General features: G+C 35.9%; 1 protein-coding gene and 1 long non-coding RNA gene across 3 annotated transcripts in view; one reads left to right on the top strand and one right to left on the bottom strand.

Moving 5' to 3' along the window:
* Positions 1 to 19,381, bottom strand: part of MIB1 (MIB E3 ubiquitin protein ligase 1) — a 78,064-nt gene that overhangs the window by 33,084 nt on the left and 25,599 nt on the right. For both annotated transcript variants that reach the window (XM_084218407.1, XM_084218406.1), the window contains exons 9-12: positions 18,568 to 18,701; positions 17,451 to 17,558; positions 13,501 to 13,698; positions 10,945 to 11,096 (exon numbers count right to left, since the gene is read on the bottom strand). In XM_084218407.1, coding sequence (XP_084074533.1) covers positions 10,945 to 11,096; positions 13,501 to 13,698; positions 17,451 to 17,558; positions 18,568 to 18,701 — 592 coding nt within the window. The remainder of the gene's footprint in view (positions 1 to 10,944; positions 11,097 to 13,500; positions 13,699 to 17,450; positions 17,559 to 18,567; positions 18,702 to 19,381) is intronic.
* Positions 690 to 7,348, top strand: LOC311163035. The gene is made up of 3 exons (XR_014616747.1): positions 690 to 1,384; positions 2,763 to 3,010; positions 7,148 to 7,348. It is a non-coding gene; the product is annotated as an uncharacterized lncRNA (long non-coding RNA).

Consider the following 19,381-nt stretch of genomic DNA (forward strand, 5'->3'; position numbering starts at 1 on the left):
TTTCAAATAATTTCTAACTTGATTCGAATATGGAAATACAGGGCTACAAATGGGCACTGACTTCTTATTTATAAAATAAGTGTATGATTTGCAATTAAAAACTTCGACTGAGGCTGCTCAGACCTTGGGTTAATCGACATGTTAGTCACGGCATTTTTCAGTGATCGAGAAACCAGGTTACACAACCTGCCATGGCAGCGCAGTATATTTATTGTTCTATATCTGTGTGAAGTCCCTGCCTTGTTACTAGCAGGGCTGCCTTTTTTTTTCCCCTCTCCCACTCCTCCCCCCACCTCCCCCCCACCCCCCCGCCCCAAACGTTTCTAAGTATAGTGACAACCTCATCAGGGTTTACTAGTAGCAGCGCAAGCTCAGTGAAAACCTGGGAAATCTAACTGGAAACATGAGAGAGAGCTTTATTTGGCAGTGCTAAAAAAACCTGGGGACAAATGGCTAAGCGGCGGTGGAAGTGCAGGCTGCACAATCAATAGGCAGAGAGCCGGATAGAGGCTCCCTTCGCTGCCGGATCGACAATCGACAGCTGAGAGACTATTTTTTGCAATGGTTGACTAAATATGGTCAGGGAAGAGAGAGGCACAAGAGAGCCTGTTTGCCTGGGAGTGCATGTTTCAAATGCTTAGCTGCCTATAAAGCCGTAACAGTTTTGCTCGTGCCCTCTAAGTGGGAAATACGGTTGGTGTCTTCTGTAGTGTGTGTGCGGGAGCCCTGACCTCGCGAGCAGACTTGACCTCTGAAGATGGAAAGTAGCTTCAACACAGACCTGCCTACAGTTAAGCCTGGAAACATAACCTCAAGCAAGAAAAGATGCAGTGCAATATCTAAGGAACTAGAAGAAACCAATATTTGCCGGGGGAGGGGGGAGACGATCGCTATTTTTTTGGTGCTTTTTTCTAATTTTTTTTTTTTGGAAGCAACTCCAACTTTTGGGGGCTTGGTTTTGGTCTTTTGTTGGGTTTTTATTTTTCTTTGTGCCTGTGATTATCTTCATCTGACAGTGGGCTAAGTTCACCTTCCCTTGGCTTCCTAGCATCTATCCTTGGAGTCTTAACTCTCAGTCCAGCAGACATAAGGTATAATTTCTATACAACATCATCCATATTTTAGCATTCAAAAGAAAGGAAGAAGGTGTCAATTAGGCACCCATCTTCATGCCTTTTTTTTTTCTTTTAAGTTTTATCTATTTAAGGTGGTGAGGTACTGTATGCACCGACATTCGCCCCCCCTTGCCTCCCCCTCCCATGTAACGAAGAGCTGATTCAGCGAATAGAGTGAGAGCACTCAGGATGAGATGGCTGCTGCTGATGTGTCTCTAGGTCATTACCTCTCTTCCAACTGCAAATGCTGCATGATACTAAGCTCACAGGTAACAGAACATCAGGAGACCTGCACGTTTAAAGGATGCCTATGACTTTCTGCATGTATATCTTATTTACTAGACTGTTTTTTTAATTGTTGTATTAATCCCTCTACTCTGGGAACAGCTTAATTTTGAGTGTGCTAAAGTACCAAGCATTTGTAGTGTAAAGAGCAGGTTGAAAGAAAACAACTGTTAGTCCAAATTTCATAGCAAAAAAAAAAAAGGAAAAAAACAAAAAAACCCAATCCCAACTTGCTTAGCAGGCTGAATTCTTTTTAAAGAAGATAAACTAGTAAATTGCAATGCCATTAACTGGTTGTTCATTTCAGTGAAATATATTCTTATCTTCCTATGCACAACTAAAAATGTACAAACTTGAAAAAGAAAACCTAATAAACAGTGTGGTAGTGCAATGCTGAGTTCTCATATAGGTCTCAGCAAAATTTTCAAGGTGCTTTATATCAGACGTACATGAAAACAGCCTACTTAAAAACTAGAATGTGACTGCTGTGATTCTAATGCTGCATTGCTGATTCTCCTTGTACTACTGTGCTAGCTACTGCTACACTCTGATTTGCTCTCTATCAGCTGCACTAGGTTTTTGTCATGAGCTGCAGAAATTCTTACTTCCTCTGCTCTCAGCTTTCCTTACAACTATTACAGTTACTAATTGTTCAGCTTATTTCAAATTTACCTTTTAATGCTATACGGACAAAGCTTACTCTTTACTGTAACCCAAACCAACTCCTGAAATACATATAAAGCAACCATAAGCTGTATCTGACAGTCCTTCAGAAGTCAAAGCTGTACTGCACATCAAATATTTAACCACTGTTCCAAACCAAGTCGCACAAAAATCTTACAAAACAGGGTTAAACTTGGGCTTTGATTCTATGAGGTTTTTTGTTTGGTTTAGATTAATTTTGTTTAGTTAATTATTTTAGCTGTCATAAATATTTCAAGGGTGGACAAGACTTTGAAGCAGGTGAGTGCCAGTTTTAAAAAACAAGAAAAGCTGCTTGCAGAAGTGTTGAATAGGTATTAGCTTTCACATGTGACCTTCGGCCTAACAATCCAAATCCTGTCACAGCAGTTAGAGGTTGTTTTCTTAATTCAATGTCATCATCTTTAGGATAAGCAGGATCACTGGTGACATGTGCTTTTGTGTTTGGGTTGTGCTTTTTGTGGGGTTTTTTTGTTTGTTTTGCTTTATTTTTTGTTTTGTTTTGTTTTTTAAATCACTTTGAAATACAGTGTAAATAAGTATAAACCTGCAAAGAGTTTGCAGAATAATAGACGGGATAGAAAAAGCATAGAAGTGGGATTTGGGGTAAGAAAATAAGTTTATAACTGCTATTTTATACCAGTTTATGCTTCCCTTCAGGACACTAGATGCAAACTGTACCCCAGCATGAAAATCTGCTAGAAGACCTGGGAGGAAGCTGAAGTTTTTACAGTGGACTACAACTACAAATTCTAAGAAAAGACATTGCAAACCTACCAGCAATTCAACTTTCTACTTAAATACGGTCCCTTAGAAGAGCAAGAGGCTGCAAAAATATGGAAAAGCACTTCTAACATCAGTGTCATCCCAAACCAATGAACTATGCCCAGCTTTAAGACACTGTGCAGGTAAATTGCATTGCAAAGTTCAGTTAGCATAGTAAGTTTATTTTCTACCATCAGTTTATCAGAACTGTTGTCCTTCCAAACAACTGTCAGCCAGTTTTACCTAATGACAGCAAGAAAAAGCAGCAAAATACTTTTTAGGTTCATCTGACAGGCAGTCAAGCAACTCTGTGTGTACCTGCTCAGAGCACATACTTCTTTATGTACCCATATGAACATACAATGCTATGGAATGTAAAGAAGTATGTATTTTTGGCAGGCAAGGAACGACCAGTAAGAGGAAACTAAACAGCTGCTGGAAGAAACAGGTTTCCCTCTTGTTTGAATGACATTCATGTGACAAATTGGCTTGCTAAGGGTCAGCTGGTATTGCCAAAATAACTCATACTTGTTAGTAACAAATCACAAAACATTAAATTAAGTGACTATAAAAGTGGGTAGGAAGAATTGTTAACAGCTGATAAGCAGAATATTAGTTGCAAACAGAATTCAAAACAAGGCTGGAAATGAAACCTTGAAACGCACCAATTAAGACTGCAGCATAGCTGCAAAATTCATCATTACCCATACTCCTCACTTCATAGATCTTAAACTAAACTTAAAAGCCTAGTTATCAAAATGCATCTCATAAAAACAAGCCACTGTTCTAGTAATCACAGCCTGTTCTGTGTTCTTCAGATGGTAGTACTTAAATTTGCACCTACCATAGAACATTTAATCCACAGGTTGCAACTGAGACAAGCATTAACAGCTAAGAAATTATAGTGTGATCTACAAAAAATGACAGCCAAAATAATTGAGTATAACTTCTGCAATTTAATAAGACTTAAGTTAGAATTTTCTCCAAATCAGCACTTATTATGCTCACTGAGCTCTTCGATACAAAGTGCCGTGTCAGGTTTATGCACAGAAAGTGACAATACAGAGATTTCTAGGCCAGAGTCGCTAGTCAGCGGATTAAAGCTATTGACAGATTCCTAAATGAAAACACAAATGACAACTACAGCCTAAAAGGTAAATTATAATAAATACTATTTTCAAATTAGCTGGTTTTTTTAAAATCCAAGTTTAAGAAAATTGGCCATAAAAAAATATTTTTAAGAATTACATGAGAAATAGTCCCGCAATAGTTTCAAGTCCTAAAAGTGATATTATTAAAAATACACTGATGCATACCATCCCTAAATAAAGATATTCAACATCAAATCAAGAACAAGGGAAAAACGTGAGGAAAGAACTCCCCACTCATCAATCCAGCCATTTCTATTCATGACAGCAGCCTTCTAAACGCAGTTATTAAATAGGATATATCCATGATAAATAGGCACGTTTGGCTTAGATTAAAGATTCTAACTGTAGCCCTTTGCTTACTAAAATGCCTGTGAGGAAAAAAAACTCCAACCAAAACAAACAAGAAAATAAACAAAGGCAACATACGATTTTTAGATGGAGAACTTATTTTTAAATGCTCACATAATTCTCAAACAGCTAATAATATACACAGCCTGATATTTTTAACACCTGAGACTACATATTAATATATATATACAAGCAGAAATATTACTTTACCTGCTTAAGAAAGCAAAGTTTCAATACTTTTTTTAAAGTTCTTTCTCTTACAAGCAGGTATTTTGACACGAAGGCTACAGTATCTTAACATCTAAATTAAAACCTGATTTATAGTGGGAAACAAATCGAATTGCAGTAGCTTTCTGAATAAAGCAAGGCTACTAAACTCAATCATGCTCACAGAAGCAATTTGGTATAACTAGCAGTTTCACTGAGGGGTTAATTGCTAAGCATTTTCTTCTTTTCCTGATGAGTTCCTGTGCCCAGCACCAATTGATTTAGTTTCTTCTATAAAATGGGACAGATTTTTTTAACAGCTTTAATTTATCCGAGAGGTTTTTGGTAACAATTTATCATACTGTGTTCTCCCCTGTGTAACATTGCAATATTATTCTGACACAAAATGACAGTTCAGAGTGATACAAAAGTTAAAATTATATGTTGACATTGCTTCCTGCTAGTTCATGTTAGCATATCTCTAAGAATACATACCCAGTCACTCTAAAATGTCACATCCATCACTTAGATCAGCTGTTCAATTTTAACCGAGCACACGTTGAACTTTGGGCATCTGCTGACACAGTTGTAACTCAAACATTTCAACTGTGTGACTGACAGGGATAACAGATGCTGACATTATCAAATGCTACACGGCTTTTTTTCCACAGCCGTTTTTTGTCCCGATATGGCCAGTACATGAAACTGTATTGCCATCCAAAAGCGCACTTGAGCAGCTGTATCTGTAAAACAGTTCCTCTATAACTGGTAAAAATAGAAACTCATTTTATAGCCATCTTGATGCTTAAGTCCAAGTGACACACCTGCTACATTTCTATTAGGATACATAGTGTTGGGGAATATATTTACATAAATCTTCTCACCATCATCAGACTGCAACAAGCACACATCGACTATCCTTGACAAACTCATTTCTAGAGAATGGTTTGAACTAAGGTTGTCCCCTAATTTCCACTGCAGTCAAAGCTCAGAAAGAATTCAGTATGACATAAAAAAAGCTTTGTGAGCTCGTACAATTTTGTATTAAGGACTTTAATTGAGAAGAAATCAGATGCAACCCCAGATAAATCTTTAAAAGCTGTTTTTTTTCTGGCATTGAACATTTTCACATATGCTATCAAGGTAAAAAAATTAAATTTGTTCTGCTATATTATATAATCATTCCTAAAAAGTTAATACTAACCAGAGATATAGCAATGGAATTGAAAGCACTTGGCACTTATTTGTGCTAACCAACTACAGCATAAAAGCAGCTGCAAAAGGGAACCTGCCAGAAAATGAATGAGGGGAAGGGGGGGAGGAGGGTGACAAGGAAACTAAAATGTTCTTCCCCAGTGAAGTTTAACATAAAGGAGTAAGGGAGCTCTATCTATTTCTGATAGAAACTTTAAGACTACAGTTTCTAACCTATTCTAAAATTTGATTACACTAGGCAGGAAAAAGTTTAAACTGTAACTATGATTTGATTTGAGACTCATCCAAAGATCCTCAAGGAAATACTCAAGGACAGAACAAATCTGTACAGGCCTTTCTGGTATACAGCTTTTAATTGTGTCATCTCCAAATTAGGAAAGAGTTAAAAATTTGCATTGACAAGAAACAAATTGTGTAACACAGAAGACAGCCGCGTGCTCCTTGCGCACTGCTCACGTGCTTTAAAATGTGTTACTGAATTATAAGCTTCCTGCACTCCAATGCTTTGCTAAAGCTGGTAAAATGGAACCAAATCACCTCTTCAATGGATTTGGTCCCCTTCAACCAGCTGTAGCTATGCATTGATCACTACAGGATTTCTCATGTTGTTAGAACTGGACACGAAACCTGCTCAGAGCAATTATGTAGTCCTCTCTTCAGCCCAGCTCAACTTCTAGGCAGCCTGAAGATGGAAGGTAACCAGGAGTGTAACAAATTCTGTATTCCAAAATTTCAAGTTTGTATTTGTAAATAAATAGCTACTGGTATTTAACATTTTGTCCACATGCAGTAAAAATCATCTCTTACAACATTTATAAAGAAGATAGGTAAGCAGTGAAATAAACACTTCCCAATGATTTATTGTCTCTTGTATTCTTCCTCGAGGCTGGTGCCCTTTCTAGCAGAACTTACCAAAAAACCAAAAACCCAAAAAGAAACAATCATGAACAGTACTGGCAGGGCAGGTTTACTTCCTGGGCACCCCTCTCCCCTTTTTTATGTTCTACAAGGAAGGAAACTCCACAGGGCAGGAACTGTATTTTGTATCTGTCAAGCACTTTATTTACTAATTAAAGATAATAAATTTGTTACTGACCTCAACAGTTACAGGCTAATCTGCCACCTAATAATAGGTCTACTCATGGAGATTATACTCATCCTCCAAACCAACTTGAACAAAAGTATTCTTCCAAAGCATTTTCTGACATAATACTTTAATAAGAGGTTTCAAAAACAGACTCTCTTTGCACTCAGCTTCAACTAAGCTTAACCTACATTTACTGTCAGAACTGCAAATACAAAAGCAAAAAACTACTTTGACTGGTTTAGAAAATAATTGTACCACTCTCATTTCCTCAGAACTTGTCTCTCTGAGACCTCCACGACAACACAGCCCGTGAGTCCTGCAGACATTTCCTGGAGACACTCATTAACACAACGTAGAAGTGAGAAACTCCACCTCTCAATTAAATTGCTACAGTCAGAAATTTCACTGCCAACCCGCTCAAACCATCTGCAAACCTAAAAAAAATTGAGATCTCCTAAATAATAAGAAAACCATGGGGAAAAATTACAATTCTATTTTAAACCACAATCTCCTGCTTGCCAGTTTAGGAACATAAAGATGACATACTTCTGGCTACTGCAGAGCAATACCTAAAATCTGTATCTTACTCCAGGACTTTAATTTTTTGATTTAAAGTCCAGCAGAATTTATTGCTCCGAAGAACTAATCATACACGTGTGTGAAGTCAGGTCAGCTCCAAGAGCAGCCTCTATTTAAGATGCTAGCTGCAGAGTGAATAAAGCTCTCTTCACAAGATACAATGCAAATCTAAAACTAACTGGGGCAACGGATATAAAATACGCCTACACTTCACAGTCATGTCTTCAGCTCAAAATCTGAAGTCACAGGTATGCGAATAGATCAAACATAAGCAAGAGATGATAACATGGCAAAAATAACCAATCTGTACAGTATTTTCAAATTTTACTCTCCTTTTTTCTGTCTGAAAAAAATCTCATTAACACTGGAAGAGGCCAAGTCTGCCAAGCTTTGAGGCTCACAGTACTTTGAAAAAAGTCCAAAATAAATGCACTTTTAATATGACTGACTCAGTTAAAAATCACGAACAAGAAACCATGTATTAAATAAAAATTTAACTTCCCCATACTTAATTTAAAATTTCTTTCCAGCTCTATCTCCCATGCACAAGTTTAAAGCTACCTACAGCATAAACTAACATTCATTCTCATTTCAATATTATACATCAGCACAAAAACCAAAAGTTCTTTCTGTACCAATTCACAAGGTACAAAGAGAAGCAAAACATGAAAAGGAAAAATATTCTCTAAGAATAGGATGCTCTCTGAAACACACTGTACCTTGACTTGTGGAAAACACAGCCAAACTGCCATGGAAGATAAAGTGCTGAGAAAACCTCAGCAGTATTTGACATAAATTGCTAGCTTTCTTATATTATTTATCCAATATTCAAACATTTAAAATAGAATGTATTTGTTTTCATATATAAAATGAAAAACTTTGGAATGTTCTTCTCAGCATAATTCATAGGTTTCTTCTTGGGACATTTATCTCCCTATTATTTATAAAGGTCAGAGCTCAAGAAACAAGAAGTTTTGCTCTGAAAATGAGATTGTTTCCAAATACCTATTTGACCTCAACTAGAAAAAATACTACAGAAATCCACCTCTATTTATTGTGGTACTCATGCACTTACACATGCATTTATTTTCTTATCCTCAAGAAGGACGATGCATGTGAACTTCATTAATTCTTGCATACATAGCACATTTTTAATTTTTAGAATTATAGCTATGCACACAAATGCATACAGATATACAGATTTACATACACATATGAATAAGTGTTTAACTTTTATAAAATAATAAAGAAATTACATAATATATAGATACATTTGAATATAAGGAGGATTTAATACATAGTATTAATATAAGGCACCACATCCTGAACAAAAACTCCCGTTTAGGTGGAGCAGGGAAGCTTAGATGAGGAAAGATAGGTCTTAAAGTAAGGTTTCAAGCAGAACCTATTACATATTGTCTGTGACCCACAGTAGTTATTTTTAACAGTGTTTTAAAGAGCTTGTGCTTAGTGCATTTAACAGATCAGTAATAGCTGTTGTTCTGTATCAGATTAGAAAAACAAAGTGGCAGAACTACAAAAACTTTGGTTTCATTCAGAAACAGGCAAGTGGCAGAACTACAAAATCAGCAGTGAAACAAAGGAGTACCACTGAAGTCTTGAGGAATATAAAATTCAACTCCTAGATGAATGAAACTATTATGACAATTTTTGGCCGGGGGAGAAATCAAAATAGATTTATTTTGGTTTCACTTTCAATTATTTCTTCTCAGGCTAATGGGTAAAATATCTAAGCTATGAGCATTAGATATTTTAGATGAAACTAGTCCTTCTGTGATGGGAGACCTTTTCCGCATGCCTGAGAAGTGCTCAGATGGAACTGCAACCAAAAAAGAATATTTAATATCTGTTTCAGATACTAGTGAAACCCCTTGCATGGAAGGAACCCACACAGCATTAAAATCACTAATACTGGAAACATTTTCCAATACTTCAATAAAAACTTTTGTAAGGGAGGAAGGATTCTGGTTAAAATTGCACTACACTTCACATTCTGCCAACCATCAAACTGATCCAGTCTGAACTACAACTCGGATCCCTCCATGAAATGAATGGTCTGTCACTCCTAAAATATTCACTCACAGAAAAATCTTCAGCACATGCCTATGAAAAACATTTTTTTTCCCCAATATACTTTCCCTACATCTCATCTTGAGATTATGGTCACACAAACCAACTACCACAACAGCTGAGGAAAAGCACTGCAGAAAAAAAAAATACCCCACCAGGGTAACTGAGACAGGAAAGAGTGCTCCAGGCTAATGCTGTTATATAAGTAGGAAGAATTCACTTTAGAGGAAGAAGTTAGCAAATGAGACTTGGAAGAATTGTCTTCTGAATGCCAAAAATAAGCTCCCTTCACTTGGTCCTTGACATGCTCTCATAAAGACCTTTTATGAGTACTGTAGAAAATGGTAAACATTTATTCATCCTATCAACATTTCCAGCCACTACTTTTACCTCATGAAATTATTCCATTCCACAAACATAGATAATTAATTATGTTTACTTTTTAACCATCAATCTTGATAGCTATGTTCTAAGAGACTAACCTAGATTTTAATCCCATATATTAATAATGGGTGGAATTTATACAAATTTACAGCCTTATTTTTCCAACCTCTCTCAACTGAAAAGCCAAATTTACTAGTAAACAAGGAAACACGCACATTTCTTCTTTTGTGTAAACTATACTAAATACTCTACCCGAGGATAAAGTATTATTGAAGTCTTGTTGGCATGACAGCTTCGAAAAATACCATTTATCCACAATGTAATAAGGAATCAGCAACACAACTTTTCTTCTAAGTTCTATTTATGAAGGATTTTTCAAGAGCTACCTTAACTGAAAATGGAATGAAGACATATAGAATGCAGTTAGTATAAAACGAACTATGCTTTAAAATTAATTTTTTCAGTTGAGCTGCCATATAAAAGCTGAAACACAAAATTCCTTCTAGATATACTTCTATGAAAATATAATTAACTGTTTCAAAAATAATCTAATGCAATAATCCTGAGTGCTTTAGAACTGTATGGTTTACTTAATAATTATCCACAAATAAGTATTTCTAAAAACCTCCAATTCCTTTATCAATTTCAATACTCAAGAAGGGAAACATAGCAGTATTTTTAATACTTTTATCCTATGTCACAATTTCATCTTCAAGATCTTACTAACATATTTGTCAAAACTTCTATTGGCAAAATTTTATTGCCATGACAGGAAATTTCTCAGGAATTTGGAGTTATCTGGATCCAGGCATTAAACTGAGCAGACTCCTAGCTTCATTCTAGTAAGGGCTTCCAAACATTAGAAAGATGCATAGCTAAGCAACGCCAATATTCAAGAAACACAACTACATGCAGATTTAAGGATCTTCTGAAAGAATACCATAGTTCTACCCTCACATGTACTGATTTTCCTTTTACATACAATAAAAAACAATCTTTAAAAAGAAATCTGTACCTAGGGTTGCCTCTTAGTGCAGCATGATGAAGAGCATTAAACCCATTGTTGTTGGTGATAGTAACATCTGCTCCAGCTTCTAAGAGTACAGCAAGGATATCATCACGCTTTTTACTTATTGCATCGTGAAGTGGAGTGTCTCCTTCAGAATCCTAAAACCAGAAATAGTTTACATCAATTTTTGCATGTATCCACATTAAAAAAGATGTTAAAATATCGCTCGGAAAACTGACTGCATAAACACAAAACAGCTCTTCCAGACCTGAGTGCTGCTATATTGCAGAGTTCAGAGCAAGCTGCTTCTCATCTTGCTCCAGTTTTGCAAATGCTTCAGTGGGAAGCCTCACCCTGAGCTTTACCATTGTACAGACACTACTGCCAGAACTATGCTTTGTACCCCACAGTACTGAAGACACTGGGGTAGATAATGACTTCTCTATGCTGCCCATCCAGAGGGAGTTGGATGCCCAAATCACAATTTATGAATAACAGGACAGCAACAAAAACTAATGTGACAGAGGGAAGACTAGACAGGCAGAAGGAGGCATGGAATTTTGAGTAATAAATGCTAAGTTTAGCCAGCAATTAACCATGTAGAAGACAATACCAAGATGATGTGAAATTAAAGCATAGTCAAATCAAAATAAAATGCAGTCCAGGTACTAAAAGTAGGCATATCCGTTGTTTTAACTGAAGCATATAATTTTCCATGAAGCAAAAGCAAATGCCATAAAGCTTTTAAGTTGTTATGGTTAATACAAGATTATATTACAAAAGGTACATGATAATACTTGACAGCATAATTGAACAGGCAAAGAATTTATACTTTTAGCTTAATGTTTTATTTTTCAAGTATCCCAAATAAGGAAAAAATACTTTTTACTCCTAGAAGCATTTTGTACATTACTTATTCAAGGACTCAAATGGTTGGATTGAAGAGAAATGCCCTAGACTAACAGCAAGAAAACACACATCCATTTAAGCTTATTTGCAGCTACATAGACAAAATCTCCAGATTTATGCTTCCAGTAAAATTCTTGCACCATGTAAGTCAGGAAGTCTCTTGTCACCAACACTGACTCAACTGCAAGCTAACACAGAAACTGAACATTTTAGCAATACACTAGTACGAAAACAGATCTCTACAGTGAGAATCAAAACCTGCCAAACAAAAAGTGCCAGAATATGGCACTTGAACCAGTGTGAACCAATTTGCCAGAACTAAATAATGTAGCTTTTATTTGGTTTAAATGATCATATTTCCCGTTTACAAACTAATATACATTTCTGTTTACAGAGTGAAGTGGCCACAGTAGTAGAGTGCTGGCCAGTTAAATTCCAGTCGTGCCTCAGTCTTAATCCCCTGTGCTTTCATTGACAAAATCAATCACCTACTCACATTTGCACATCGCAGTTCCTCAGCACACGTGCTGAAGCTGAAACTTCATTTTTTTCAATAGCCAATTATATTTTCCAGATGGAACATCCTTGCACCATTCTACTGACTTTTTCAACTGAAACAAAATTCTGTAATTTAGACTCAGGCAAATCCACTTTGGCTACTCATGGTTCCTGTGTGACTCACAATCACCCTTTCACTGGTCTCAGCACATCAGACTGCTTATTATACCTATTGTTCAAGAAACACCAAACAGGATCTGGAAGGATGTAACAGCTCAACCTCAGCAAGATCAAGACAGTACCTTAAAAGTCACGTAGAAAGAGATAAATAAACAATCACAATGCTCATTAATTTAAAAAAAGTTTTTATATATCTTCTTTAATGTGGATATACAGCCCCAAAAAAAATCTGATCATTGACATGACAAAGCAAGGAGGCAATGTCTTGTTACTGAATATCTTGATTTGCCAAGGCCACTACAGCTTTTTCTGATGCCAATCTCTTCAAACTTATCCATTCTCATTTGTTTTACTAATGCAGTTCATGCAGCTGCATTCAGCAGTGGGACACCTGGTTACCTGACAGCACATTTCCACTCCACCTTCTAAACAGGACATTGCACTTATGCTATTGCTTCCATCACCTTCATTACAATGAAATTCCCTGTGAAATTATGGTACTTGAGATCCTACACATGAGCGCTTTCTAGATAAAAAGCTGAATATTTGAAAGTGAATCAGACTAAAGAGCTCTATCAATGATAAATCTATTTTGGGAAAAAAAATAAAAGGCTTCTTTTAACAAAACATTCCACAGTCTTGTCGGCCTGCTAAACTCTACAGAGTTGTGGGTTCAATACAGGAGTAACTAATCAGGAAGGAAAGTTAACAATTAGAAATAACTACAAACTACGAAAATACCAATTAGCATCAACTATAGAACAAACCAGGTGTCAATCCAGCTGTCAAGAAAACAAACAGACTGAACAGCATTTTTGTTACAGTTGATCACATGGTGGGGTAAAGGTTGAGACAGAGAACTTTACAATCTCTGTTCCTTTCAATCCCATTTACCATAATTTTTCTATCACCTACATGCAGCAAATCACACAATTCAGTAGCTGAAAAGTGACCCTCCATTAAAATTTACTATACCTGGAGACTGGGGTGGCAGCCAAAGTCCAGTAAAGTCTTGACAACTTGCAGATGACCTTTGTTGACAGCAATATGGAGCGGAGTCTGCCTGCGCTTGTTGCGAGCATTCAGATCTGCGCTGCCTCGGTGCAAAACCTCAATCACAGCACCCTCGTCACCAAAGGCTGCATGATGGACAGCCCTGTCTCCATCCTTGTCCTGAAGTGGAAACATTCATTTAACCTGGTATATTTCACATTTCCTTTGAACTTAAACAAGAAAATTACTTCAAATAACAACTGTCTATATTTGATGTAATGAGAAAAATGAGACTACCACGACACCATTAAAATACCCAATTAAATAACTGCTCAAACTGCAGCAATAGAGGATGAAGAATCACTTCATATATAAAGACACATGCTCTAAAACATATGATATTCTATATCATATATAACTATTGCCCTGAATCTTTGTGTGGTTTGTTAATCAAACTCAAATGGCTTCATTTGGGTTGCTACTACAAAACAACCACTGTTAAGAAAATACCCAAAACAAAAGAACCAAAAAACCCCACAGATGAAAACCAATGCCCAAACAGTAGTACACTTAATATCCCAGGGTACTTCTTCCTGTAACCTGGGAAGTGTTACGAATTCCAAACCATAGAGCAAGACATGAGTATTTTCTTGTTCATGTAATTAGGTTAGTATTTATTAGAATTTATTATCTGTCTTGGTTTTCACTTAATAAACCTTTTCCAAAAGAAATTTTTGACTGATGCTGACATTAACTAGAAGTTCTGATTCTGTGTTGATGATTCACAGCATTAAAACTCTGATTCAGTTTGTTTCAGTTTCACACAAATCGAGAATCAAAATGTGAAAGTCAAATTTGAAGTTTAGGCTACTTTAACATTCATAGAAGTTGACTGTACAACATGAAACATTTTAAAATATCAATCAAGTGATTTCAGCATGAATGACAGTATACAAAAGACAGAAGTAGAATGGAAGTTTACAGGATGAAATAACTTCCATAAGCTAGTTTCTAGCTGGGTATTTCTGCATAGTTGAATGTAACCATACATTTGTAGGATTAAATTTTGAAAACAGAGAAACACTGAAAATTGTAAAATAAAGTCATGACTGATCAAGGGCTCACTGCCTCTCCTGAGTGAGCTTAGGTTTCTCATCAATTTGCTTCTTCAGCAACATCTTCAAAGTACTTTTTATTATATATCGCACATTTCTAAAATATTTTAAACCTATGCAAAAATTAATAGCTCTTAGCATAAACTGTATTTGCACAATGAGACTAGTTACAGCATTTAAAATGGTGGAAGAAGACTTATCCCCTAATTATCAAATGTATCTTTTTGAAAATATGGATATGGTTTTCAAAAATGTCAGGGCACTACATAGCAGCTTCAACAGCTTTCTGAAAAGATACTTTTATTGCTTCCAAATCAACTCACGCTACCAAATTGCCTTCTCAGATTGCAGGATTCCTTCTCAGGCTCATCTAACATGAACCAACAGTCAAAACAAGCCAAAGTTTGCCAATTTGGAAGGGGAAAGGATCAGAAAGGGGACCTTCTCTATTTTTTTCATCTGATTAAAAGGATCATTATGAGGCAAAATTTATCAAGAGTGTGTCAATAGTCCTAAACTGCTCAAGACTTGTATTTACAGAGCACTTGGTTTCACAGAGGCATGATAATTTGTCTTTTCATATTTGCAGTCTGAAAAGTACACCAAAATATTTATGGATGAAACCCCATATAATTATTGAATGTTTTAGTTTTACCATATTTCAATTCTGAGACACAGCCGCCTGATTTTATTAAGTCTTAATGTACAGAATTCCTACTTCAATGAGCAGAGGTCCAGCATCATGCAGGCCTTTTTTTAGCTCAGCATCAAAACAAATCATCTCAGAAACTAAATCCTACCCAATAGCAATAATTAATCTAAAAAAAGCTAGCAGCTAGTAAATCATCTGTCCTTAAGACTTACATTTACATTTAGATATAAATCTAAATATAAAAAGCACTACATTTCTATACATGCTGACAGTATAATATAATACTGTTAATATAATAACTGACAACCATTAAGGCCTTCAGCCTAAAAGGTTACATATTCTTACTATGCAATATCTACATCAGGGTTTTTGAGCTATGCCAATAACCAACTGTTCTCTGACTTAAACAGAGGCCACTTTATCTACATTAAGACATCAGAGAAAAACAAAGGAGACAACAATGAGGATATTCCCAGAAAATGTCATCACGAAAGTATATAGTCTGAAGTAATGACTTTAAGTGTAAAAATACCCAGCTTAGCTATAAAGCAAGGAAAGTAAGGATTTTTATTCATTGCTTCCATTCCTCAGACCACAACAGTGAAGTTAATGGACTACTACTAGTTTTGCTCTCTGCTTAATGGGATGGCTCTGCTGACCTTTGCATTTTATAAACAATTATGTTTATAAACATTATATATATATGTATGTATGTATCTATATAAAAATATTGATAAACAGCGTATATTTTTAAAGTTTGAAAGCTATAAATACAAATCTAATATTATGAAAATTATTAATATTATAATAACCAAGGCAATTATAATCAAGTGGGAAAACCATCCTCACTTCAGCAACACAGTTAAGTGAAGATGGCTTTAAAAGTCAAGTAAAATCCCTGACAATTTTTTTATGCTAGCATAATGATGCTTCTGTAGCCTGAGCAAACATGAAACTCTTCACAATTCTAGTGCTAACGGATTACCAGGTGCATTGTCTTCAAACTGTTTAAGTGGTGCTTCTACCTACCTCTTTAATGCTTCTAACCCTCCCTTCAGTCCACCACTCGACTAACATGGCAGCTCTGAACACCACAGTACAGATGAAAAGCAGTGTAACCTAATTTTACCAGTATTTACTTTGTACTGCAGTGAAAGCACTACTTCTAACGTGAAGTTATTTCACAGAAATCAGACTGCAGCAAGTATGTATTGCATCAATCTAAACCAGCATGAAAGCTTTATAAATGAATGGTGTGTCTGTAAATATAAAATAATTTTAATTCCAATTAATGTTTTAATATTCTTTAATTTCTGTATATCAAACACAATATAATGCTAATGCCCACATGTGAATTTATTTTTCTGTTATGCAAACAACAACCGGGTGCACAATTAATTTCTCAGCATTCCACTAGTCTTCAGTTTTTATTCTTAATAAATCAAATTTGACAGATCCTTCTCGTGCCTCTTGCCTTGTGCAAAACAAGAAACGGTTGCAATATCAGAGTGCATTCTGTGCAAATAATTAAGTAAAAATGAAATCAAAATGCAAATATCACAGTATGCTGATAGGTAATTCTCACAAAAATTATTCTAAAAAACCTAAAGAAGAGATTTAAACCTAAACTTCCATTTTTAGTGAGGTTTAAAAAAAAGGCACTGAAAAACTGGACACAGAGCTGGTAGCTTCCGCCCAAAGATACTGCTATTACCTTCTGCTTAAACTTGTTTTAGTTAAGAATTGAAAGATTTCTCCTAACTCAACTTTGTATATATAAGAAGCATGGCAAGCATCTGAAGTTGGAGATGCAGCATCTATAAACATCTTTCTCCCCTCAATGCCACAGGCAGAGTTCCCATTGCATTCTACCACTGAAATGAAACCAAAGGAAAGAAAGAAGGGGCTTCATCATATGCTGGCTTACATAGCTCTATCCTATTAGTTGTTATATTTCACTTAATAAGAAGTGTTAAAGAATTAGATATTGACCCTTTATAATACTGTTAGTAGGAGTCTAATTTAATAGGAGTAGTAGTCACAATCACAGTAATAAAAGTGGTTTTACATTCTAGCATTTAGAAAGAAGGCAAGTCAAGTAGAATTGTTATGCATGTAACAAAGTTTAAGGACACACAAAGCATATTTCGAAATTTTTATGTTACCTCTGCTTCTACATCCACGTTCTGTTTAAGAAGCAACTTCAAAATGTCGACATGGCCGTTCTGGCTTGCAGCTTGCATAGCTGTGTGTCCAGCACATTGCCCATTCACCTGAAATGCCAACACTTGCAGGTGAGTTTCAAGACACACACGTACACACCTGTGAGGCTGTTTAGCAGTAGAAAACTTAAAGCAACAGCACACATAACACTGAATCAAATGAACAATTTTAAGATGCCTTCTTAGCATATATAGATCACCTAGGGCTTCTCTATTTCATTTCCGTATTAGCTAGACTGAAGGAAAGAGGAAGAAATGGATTTATAACAAACATTATTGATACTTGAATTAAAAACATTCATCTTTGGGTGACTCCTGCAAAGGCAAGATTTTTGAGAACAAGTCTCAGATTTATACCTGTCCTCTGCTCTACGATGCAACTTCCTTGCCAAATTTATGGCAACAGCAGGAGAGAATCTGAACAAAACCCCATGTTTTGTAAAATCTTATGTTAAAAATCAGTGTTGAGAACCAAAGAAGTTCAGACTCTTATCTGCAAGCATTACTACTACTGTAGTGAGAAAGACTGTAACTTTAAAATATGTTCTATAAATGGAATCCTATAATTACTAAGCATTTTCTTTTAGACTTTTCAGTATTGGACAAGTTGGTAAAAGAAATATGACAGAGCACAGATCAGATGATCTACCTTGTGAGTTTTAATAAAACAAAACAAACTCACAACAACAGCAAAAACATCCTGAAAAATCTACCCTCCTTCCTTCTATCCCTCTTGAAAAAAGAAGAATTTGAAGACCCTTCAGTAATTGTGAACATTTGGTTCTCTGCACCAACCCTGGCAGCCAGAGGCTGAAAAGTATCTTAATTTATGGCAGACAAAAGACTACAAAATCTGTCCAGGAAGAAAGTATGTGCAGCTCTGTGTTCACAAAGCCCACACACATTTCACAGGACAAAAAATGGGAGAAGAGATACTGGAACTAGCTGTATTACTTCTAAGATGACACACTACCTACTGGCAAGGAGTATTCAGAACAGTTGCACTTCCTTTAGTACTAGAGGCCCCACAAAAGAGATACTCCCAAAACCAAACACTCACATCTACGTCTGGCCTCTTTAGCAAGTCTTCCACTTTAGCAACGTCTCCATTGGCAGCAGCTTTAACCAATTCTTCATTGAGATCTCCAGATTCTTGGGTTTCAAATAATTTTTTCAATAGCTGGGACAATCTCTCTGTAATTGTTAACCAAAGGACGACTAAGATTACAATTCTAATTACACAAGAACAGAAAAAAAAAAACCCAGCTACATTTGTTTTGTTTCTAAGGCCATGTACATAGTAATACACAAACTACCATAAAATAGCAGCTGTAAAATGACTGAGTTTGAAATAAGAGCTGCACCCTAGTACCCTTTAGGCAGTGGAGACTACCACATTAGACACTTCAAAACAAAGATGGTTGAACCAAAAATAGCTTTTCTTCTGCAAAATATAAAAGTGTGGGACAAGGTAAAAATGTGAACTTATGTATTGCTATTACAGACTTTCTAACATTAGGAATAGCTGGTCTTCTGTGATTTGGAAGACTAAGTTGTATTACTCTTCTAGATAGTTTTATGGCCACTGTACTCGGTTCTTTATTGAGAAAACTCACGGCATCTATGCCTCCTTAGGGAAAAAATCTAGAAAACTATGTAAAAAGTTTTCTTGGCATTAAAGCAAATATGTGAAGAGGAAAGAATAACTAGCTATGACTAAAAAAAGGAAAAATTCTAGTTTCAATTGAAAAGTGCCAACAGAACACAAAACACGCTGGACAGTCTTTCTGCCTTGTTATTATATGAATGTCAGCATGTTCAACAAAATTGAAGTGTGATTACATAGAGACCAAAAAATCCCACTGTAATTAGTC

Source organism: Fringilla coelebs (genome assembly GCF_963513975.1).
Source record: "Fringilla coelebs genome assembly, chromosome: 1".
NCBI classification, from domain to species: domain Eukaryota; kingdom Metazoa; phylum Chordata; class Aves; order Passeriformes; family Fringillidae; genus Fringilla; species Fringilla coelebs.